We start from the raw sequence: 9,307 nt of genomic DNA, 5'->3' as shown, positions 1-9,307 counted from the left end.
CTCCCTGCTTGCCCTCTCGCCGGAGCCCCCTCCCCTCCCTCCGTCCCTCTCTAACGTGATGAATCTCTGCCTTGCTTTCCACGGGCCGGTGCTGCTGTCGCTGCCTGTGCGGGGTGTGGATGTGGTCGGCTCCGTGTTGTGATGACAGGAGAATGTGTGTGTGCCCCGGGTCCAGGCGCACTGGTAGGTATTCTGGTCACCGCCAGCCGCAGGTCCTCCAGGGGAGACTGCTTTTCATTTTGCTGTTGACGTCTTTCCTCCTTTTCTTCTTTGGGGGGCACATCGGAATGCAGGGGACAAAGACATCCTGAGCTCCATGGAGATGGCGATTGGTGTCTGTGGTTTGGGCAGATTTGAGATTAGGGACGAAGGAAACATCCGAAGAGTGTTGGGCAGGGCCTCTTTTTCTGTATGGAAGATCTGATTAATTCATTGGAATGTCGGCCTGGGATGGGTGAAACTCAATAAATAACTCCCCCTCCCCTCTTAGGCCCTGAGAAAATGCAGAAAAACAGCAGGGATCCTTTTGGTGACTTCTTTAATACCTTTATATAAGTGGGTTTTTAAGGTAATGCTGTATTTTTTTTTACACTGAGATAATTAATACTGTATTTTTTTTTTTACATTAAGGTAACTAATTCTGTATTTTTTAATGCCAAAAAAAAAAAAGCCTCAGAAAGATAAGGAGACTGGAATCAGTGAAACAGTAACATTTACCAGTGGGTTTGATTCAGAGCTTTGTTTATGAAATAGTCATTTTCACTACCCAGTATAGGTGCAGCAGTGTTCACACAGGTAATAAATTCATTCTTTGCCTTATTTTGGGTTTTAGAAGGTTTTTCAAAATCACTCTGGCAAAATCAGCTACTGTTGTTTGAACTGTGTATGTACTTGACGGTTAGGATTCTGTGGTCTAGTCTGGGTCATAAGTGTTGAACTCTTAAGTGAAACTGTGATAAGGAAGATGAGAATTTGACTTTTGATCAATTTATTAACAGCCATAGGTTTCTTTCCTTCCTTCCTTCCTTCCTTCCTTCCTTCCTTCCTTCCTTCCTTCCTTCCTTCCTTCCTTCCTTCCTTCCTTCCTTCCTCCCTTCCTTCCTTCCTTCCTCCCTCCCTCCCTCCCTTCTTCCCTCCCTTCTTCCCTCCCTTCCTCCCTTCCTTCCAATTCACTCTTGGCATCTTAGAATCAAGAGACCCCATCCCCATTCTGATTCAGCAAGCTTGTTAGCAAAAGTTTTGAGCTCAGAGGTCTTGTGTTTTAGTGAGGGATGATTCAAAAAGAACTATAATTCAGGGTTTTGGAGAGACCATTTAGTGCTTGTTGACATCAATTCAAAACTTCAGTTTGATGAAGGAAACAGATCACACGGTAACCCAGCACCAGGGTTCACAGGAGTGGGCATTTGTTTATTACCACGTCTTACCCATCATTTCTCTTTTAGAAGAACATAATAATTGTTAGGATATTGGAGGAAACTGAGGGATAATCCCATAAATAGGTTGCTTGAGGGCTTGTGCTGAAATTTAAAAATTTTAAAGATAAATCTTATGAGGAGCGTGGTTTTCAGCAAAGGAGCCTTCAGAGATATTTGCTATTTGAATATTGTATGAAACCCATATGCTGCACAGATACATAGATCAGACTACCCTGCAATTTTATCTGTATTGTGAGTTTTATGTGAGTCATTTTGCAACCAACTGGATAAAACTGCTTAAAAATTAAAACAGTTGTTATTATCAGGGTGATGGTTTCCTAGAAACAAGACAAGTTTCAACCAAATCCTATTTTCTCTCTGTCTGTCAAAAGCAAGTGGAACTTGATTTTCTTTTAATTGAAATGTCTTTTTTTTTTGGCTTCTTGAAAAAATCTTAATCTGACAAGTTTGGACAGGTGTAAACTGCTTCTCTGGTTAGATGAAGAGGGTCCTTAACCTTTTTTATGTCATAGACCTTGTTGGAAATCTGGTGAAGCTAATGGATCTCTTTTCAGAATAACATTTTTAAATGCATAAAATAAAATACAATTACCAAGGAAATCAAAGGTTAGAGAAAATAAAGATGAGATTTTTCCTCCCAAGTTCATATACCCTCCTGAAATCTATCCACAGACCCCTTGGGGGAAGGGGAATCCATGGATATTTGAACCCTAGATTTAGATCATCAAGAAAAATTTTTGTCGTATTCTTAAATTAAAATTTTGTTTTTAATATAACATCAAAAATATTTATATAATGGAATGCTCTTAGGTTGATTTGACTAAGATTTCTATACTACAAATCTAAACTGAAAAAAACATACATGGTGGATACAGGCCAATAGCATGTGGTCTAACTACATCTGGGCACATCTCTTGGCTCAAGTTATATAGATTTAACCTTTGGTTGACTTTCAGGTACGTTTTGGAGGGCTTTTAGTTGTTAGGCCTGAAGTATGACGTTCTTTGATTGTTCCATATGAAATACTGTCTTTTCAAGGCTTCAGTCAGAGCATGGTTGAGTCACCTATTCTTGTTCCTAAAATTCTAACCATCCATTCTGATTTCATTTTCATTTTTTTAGAAATGTAACTGATCTTAGACACTGACATCAAATAAAAGGTGTTCTCTAACCCCTGTAAAAAGCTTTTTGAGCAGTTTCATTGCTCAGTCTGTTATAAACAAGGATGGATTGTTCAGAGTTTTATTTTCACTTGTCACTTCTTGTTAAATCTACCCTTCAAAAAAAATAAAGACATGGGGTTTAGTGCACCTCACTTTTTTTTCCTTTTTATTGTGTTTAGTTTCTCGTAGGGATATCAGAGAAATGAATTAGATGGTATTTTATCCTCCTTCCTCCCCTCCCCTTGTTATTTTCTAAGTCAGTATCTATACCCACCAGATGAAGAGGAGGCAAGGCAATTACTTAAAACCTTTACCTGGATAATTGATGCAGAAATACCTGTTGTCAAGGAAAAGGAATGTAATTTTCCCCCTCTCTTGTATGAATTATCCAGGTCAGCACTCTACATTTGTTGTAATTTCTAGATAAATGACTAACATTTTGCTTGGATTGTGTATACTGACTCATGGTAAATCCTAATTTTTATATGTGATGATAATTCTAGACATTTCCTCCTTAAGTGTTAGGGCTCTGTACTAGTGTCAGAGTACCTCCTCCAACTACCCTGATACGGTGAGGTATGGTTTTCTATTAAGAAGCTGAGAAAGAGAACATTTTTTTAACCTTGCTATCCACCATGGAGGAAAAGTAAAATATTAGAAATGACAAACTAGGACCCTTTCAACAGGAGAATTAAACTCCAAAACAGAGACTGTTCTTCACATTGCTAACAGGCTGTTTATGTGTTCCAGAATCTTTTATCATGAGGAATGAGGACAGCACACATCAGTGAAGCCTGTGGATAACCAGAGTCTCATTTCAACAAATAGTTTTACCCTCTCTTTTACCAGCTCACTAAATAGAGCTGCTAATGAGTAGCTACATAGAGCTAAGCTTTTCTTCCTTCCTATCCCCAGTCTATCCTTCTTTTGTGCTTATTTCAGAAGCCATATCAAGCAGTCAAATGACCACTAGGAGGGAGAATTTTAGTTCCTGTATAATAACATACTTTCCACTAATGTTGATTACGGCCCATCTTCTAGTATTAGCCAAGTGGGTTTCTTGATTTTGCAGAAATTCACCTGGTAGCCAACCTTTTATTAATGAAAATAAATTAAACTTAGCTAGACAGATTCTTACTGTCTACCCCTCCAACTCCAGATCTGAAGCCTTTTTAGCTTGGTAAAGCCTACCTCAGTCCTACTGGCACAAAACCTTTAAAAATTCTTCCGTGCCAAAATGAGAGACTCAAATAAGATTTTATTGAAAGATTTATATAAGTGGGTAATTGGCTTCTAAATTCAGTTCAAGAAATACTTAATAAGTATTGCTGTCAGTCAACAAGCATTGATTTAGTGCTTGCTGTGTACTAGGTACTGTGCTAAATGCTAGGGATCCAAAGACAAAATATACCGGTCTCTGCTTATCTTCCGTCATGGGACTTAACACACTAATACCCAGACACAATACTCACACTCCCACATGTGTGTATGTGTCTATCTATTTATGTGAGTGTATACAAGATAAATTGCTATGTGCAAGACTCTCCTAGGTGCTTGGGGTGCTAAAACAACAGTCTTTACCCTCAGGTTGCTTACTGGGGGGTGGGGGTGTGCAACATGTAAACATAAGATAATTTGATGAGGGAGAGAGCCCCTAGCAGCTGGGGACAATCAGAAGGAGAGAACACCGTAGTTGGGATTTAAAGAAAACCAGGGATTAGAACATCAGCTAGGTGGTACAGTGGATAGAGTGTTGGATCTGGAGTCAGGAAGACTCTTCTTCCTGAATGCAGATCTGACTTTAGACACTAGCTGTGTGACTGGGCAAGTTGATAAACCCTGTTTACCTCAGTTTTTTCATCTGTAAAATGAGCTGGAGAAGGAAATGGCAAACCATTCCAGCATCTTTGTCAAGAAAACCCCAAATGGGATCACTAAGAGTCGGATAGGACTGAACAGCAACTGTAATAGGTTTAGAAAGTTGCCTTTAACTATACTTATAGGTTAAGTCTTGTGAAGATAATGCTTGCCAGAGGCATGAAAGTTCATTTCTCTAATCAAATCTGTATGTGTTTTTTTTCTTTGCATTTGTTTCATTTGTTGTCCAGGAATCCCGGTAAGAAGTTCCAGTCTGCCCTTGTACTCTGATGCCATGCCGGTGCCGACTCAGCTGCTTTTCCCCCTGATCCGTAACTCTGAGCTCAGCCGTATCTGTGGCACTGCATGCTATTGCCACCACTCGCACCTGTGTTGCTCCCCCCCTCCCTTCCCTCTCAGCCGCTTGAGATACACCCCTCAGAAGGCATTCTCGACTTTCTGCCGGCCAAAGGATCCCTTCTGGCAGTATACCCACACAAGGAGATACGCCACCACCCCTCAGAGATTTTACCTCACGCCTCCACAAGTCAACAGTATCCTAAAAGCCAACGAGTACAGTTTTAAGGTACCTGAGTTTGATGGCAAAAATGTAAGTTCTGTTCTTGGATTTGACAGCAATCAGCTGCCTGCCAATGCTCCCATTGAGGACCGCAGGAGTGCAGCAACTTGCTTGCAAACAAGGGGGATGCTCTTGGGAGTGTTTGATGGCCATGCGGGATGTGCCTGCTCTCAGGCAGTCAGTGAAAGGCTTTTTTACTATATTGCGGTCTCTTTGTTGCCCCATGAGACTTTGTTAGAGATAGAAAATGCTGTGGAGAGTGGCCGAGCCCTTCTACCCATTCTGCAGTGGCACAAGCACCCCAACGATTATTTCAGTAGAGAGGCATCCAAACTTTATTTCAACAGCTTGAGGACTTATTGGCAAGAACTCATAGACCTGAACACTGGGGAAACCACTGATGTCAAGGAAGCTTTGATTAATGCCTTCAAAAGGCTGGATAATGACATATCTCTAGAAGCACAAGTAGGAGATCCCAACTCTTTCCTCAACTACCTGGTGCTTCGAGTGGCCTTCTCGGGGGCCACTGCTTGTGTGGCTCATGTGGATGGGGTTGACCTGCACGTGGCCAATACCGGAGACAGCCGGGCCATGCTGGGGGTACAAGAAGAAGATGGCTCGTGGTCAGCAGTCAGCCTTTCCAATGACCACAATGCACAGAATGAAAGTGAAGTGGAAAGGCTAAAACTAGAGCACCCCAAAGCTGAGGCCAAAAGTGTTGTGAAGCAGGACCGTTTACTGGGTTTGCTGATGCCTTTCCGGGCATTTGGAGATGTCAAGTTCAAGTGGAGCATTGAACTTCAGAAAAGGGTGATAGAATCAGGCCCAGATCAGTTGAATGACAATGAGTATACCAAGTTTATCCCCCCCAATTATTATACCCCTCCGTATCTCACTGCTGAGCCAGAAGTAATATACCACAGGTTAAGGCCACAGGATAAGTTTCTGGTGCTGGCAACTGATGGTCTGTGGGAGACCATGCACAGGCAGGATGTGGTTAAAATAGTAGGTGAGTACCTAACTGGAGTTCATCAGCAAAGTCCTATCTCCGTCGGTGGTTACAAGGTAACTTTGGGACAGATGCATGGTCTCTTAGCAGAAAGGAGAGCCAAGATCTCTTCTGCATTTGAAGATCAAAATGCAGCCACCCATCTCATTCGTCATGCTGTTGGCAATAATGAGTTTGGGGCTGTTGATCATGAGCGCCTCTCCAAAATGCTCAGTCTTCCTGAAGAGCTTGCTCGAATGTATAGGGATGACATCACAATTATTGTCGTCCAGTTTAATTCTCATGTGGTAGGAGCATATCAAAACCAAGAACAGTGAGTGACTTAAAAATTAAGGCAACTAAAGAATGAAAATAGCAAGAAGGGTGAAGATATTAAAAAAAAAAAAACCTAACTTGAGAAGTCCTTCCAGTGGGTCAGCCCATCAAATCAAACATTTTCTCATTTAAAATCTTAACTAATGCAGGTGTGTTTCTATAACTGGGGAGAATGTCAGGAAAAGGCTAGAAAGCTGACTCCTCCAAAGGTCTGGAAAAAAAAAATGCTGCCTTAGCTTTGACCAGACATGGCCTCCAGTTGATAAGGAAAAGACACTTGGAGACCTAGCAAGTTCTCCCTATAAGTGTCCCCTAGGGAGAAGAGGCTTAATTTTTACCAGTCTTTGAAAATAGCCATGACCTCAGGATAGGATCTTGTTTAGACAGAGTAAAAGAAATATGTTGAATCTATGTTTACTGTAGAAAGGGAGCAAAATGTTATTTATTTGCAGCCTGTTTTTCTTTAAGAAAAATGCTCCACGAATGAGCTAAACTGTTGCTGACTACCATTTTTAATTGCACACTTGCCCCTATATGTTTTTGTTTACACATTGTTCATATATCTCTTTTCCATTTAAATGTGTTAAGCTGTAAGTTTGCAAAACTCAAGCACTTCAAATGTATTCAGCCAATTTGGTTTATGACTTTTAAATGAAATGCTGCTTTTGGGAAAAATGTAACCAAATTTTGTTCCCTTTCTGTCCCACCTGCTTTCCTCCCTTTGCTCCCAATATCAACTTCCTTTTGGAATTTAAACATATCTGTTCTTAAAATAATTTTAAGCAAACAAAATTTTTGGTTCTCTCATTTGTTACTGATAATAAACAAGGAAAAAAGCATTGTGTTTCACTTGTATGATGTGAAAAGCTTGATTGAGCTGCTTAAATGAATAAGAGACTTCAGCTTCTGTAAAAGATGTAAGATTTTTTTTTTGACCAAGAAAGGGAAAAACTGACATATCCTTAAGAGCTTTAATGCCCCTCTAAGTTTATTTCACATCAGTGTTCCTTATTAAATGATCTCCAGCTAGACCACCATTTAAAAATTTTGTTGTTTCTCCAAAAATTGTTCACCAACTTTGTATTTCAAATATGCCATGCATATGGCAAGTTGCAGAAGGTGAGGTGGGGAAAGGAATATTTCATTATCACCAGATAGAAAGGAAAGGGAAGGGATATCTTGCCTTCCTCTGCTTTTCCCCTCCTCCCCTGAAGAGACAGGTCAAACTATAAACATCCTTGGTTTAAACATTACTAAATACTTTATACATACTGTGGCTTGTAAATAGGAATGTAAAGAAAGATAGAGGTGAAACACCTAAGGGAGGTAATTACTGTGCATGCCTGATGATTAATGTTGATCACAGCATCATCACCCACTGCCATTTTCTACTCCTCTATCCCCATGTGATTTCATTTCCACTGACCATAGAAGGAAAGGAATACAGTCACAATGGAGGGGAATGTATTTGTGATGGCACTTTGGAACTTATTTAGTGTGTATCATTGGACGTTTCACTTTTGGATTTAATTGTGAACTGTGGATTTATTTTCTCCAGTTTAGTATCAGTAAAAAGACTAGCTATGACTACATTTGATTTGCGGTAGGTTTTGGGTATAAACTGTTCTCAGCTTTCCAACATTAGTTGAAATTAGTTTGAGGATATTTAGTGATAGAATAAAAATTGGACTAGTTGTGCAAGAATTCTTTCTGGGCTTTGAGCAGTCAGGCAACTTGTGAGCTGGTAAATTTGATTTTGTTAAAAACTAACCCAGAAAGCACAGAATAACTTGCTATTTGATTTCTGGGTATGCTACACATACTTAGTACTCAGTGGTTAAAAAAAAGAAAAAAAAGAATCACTAATGCAGAAATGGAGTTCCATCAACTGCTCTGAATAAAACCACTGACTATCTAGTAAAATCTCTGACATTTGTGTTGAGCCCAATGCTATGTAAATTTGGCTTCTCATCGTCCTAACCAAGATGGTGGCGCTTCCATCATTTTATTAAAAACGATCGTATCTTGGTCTTCAGTTTGAAAGCTCTGCTCATTTTCCCACAGAAGACAAAAACCACAGTTTGATTTTGACAGCTGTAGAAATGAGATAAATTGGGTGTAATTAGAGTGTAACACCATCCAAAGCAACTGTGAACTTCCTGTAATTTGTTGTCTCTGTGTTATTCTTTATGCAGAACTAAAATTCTTGTATAGGTAAAAAGACTTGTATCTTTCCTGTTGCCTTGTCTCGTGTAAAGTACAGAGTGTATGTAAGCTGTTAAAGTATTTAGCCTTTCTTAAATTTTTCTACTGTTTAAACTCTAGCAGCATATGCACTTAACTACTGTATTTATATCCGATCGGTGGCTCATTATAGTATTTATATTTTAAAAAAGTCCTTAGTTAAAAAGGGATCCTGGTACTATAACAGTACTCAGTAGGAAAACACCAACAACTTTGTTTCATAACTGTACAGGGATATATTAAAGTGTTTATGACTTGGAGAAATGTTAGAAATGTCTGGAGTGAATTAAAGCATCATAACTGCTTTCCAAATGCCTTGTGATGTGTTTTAAGCATAAGAATATCTTCTAAAACAATTTCAGTATCTTTTGTTTTTATACTGCTTTCATTTCTAAATCTCTCTTCCTCATCTCCTACCCAGCAAGCAATCCCTTTTAACAAAATTTGAAAAGAAAAAAGTTATGCAAAACTTACTAATGCATCAGCAGTGTCCTTTGTCCCTCACCTCTGCAGTGAAGGGAGGGAAATAAATTTTCTCATCTCTTCTCAAAGGACAAACTTGATGTCATAGTTATGCAACACGGTTTTGATTTTTAAAAATATTTCCATTCATATTTTTGTTTTAAATTTTATACATAGTTTTTCTCTTTTTGCTTACTTCACCTTATGTCAATTTATATAAAATTTTCCACACTTCTTC

General features: G+C 39.3%; 1 protein-coding gene across 1 annotated transcript in view; it reads left to right on the top strand.

Annotated features, from left to right (window-relative positions):
• Positions 1-8,919, top strand: part of PDP1 (pyruvate dehydrogenase phosphatase catalytic subunit 1) — a 10,157-nt gene extending 1,238 nt beyond the window's left edge. The window contains 1 exon segment of the mRNA XM_072603550.1: positions 4,711-8,919. Within this exon segment, the coding sequence (XP_072459651.1) occupies positions 4,711-6,365 (1,655 nt within the window). The 3' untranslated portion in view covers positions 6,366-8,919.
• Positions 8,920-9,307: the final 388 nt, after the last annotated feature.

The sequence above is a fragment of the Notamacropus eugenii genome, chromosome 4 (assembly GCF_028372415.1).
Source record: "Notamacropus eugenii isolate mMacEug1 chromosome 4, mMacEug1.pri_v2, whole genome shotgun sequence".
NCBI classification, from domain to species: Eukaryota; Metazoa; Chordata; class Mammalia; order Diprotodontia; family Macropodidae; genus Notamacropus; species Notamacropus eugenii.
Note: the sequence above shows the minus strand (reverse complement) of the source record. Positions and strands in the feature narration are given on the sequence as shown.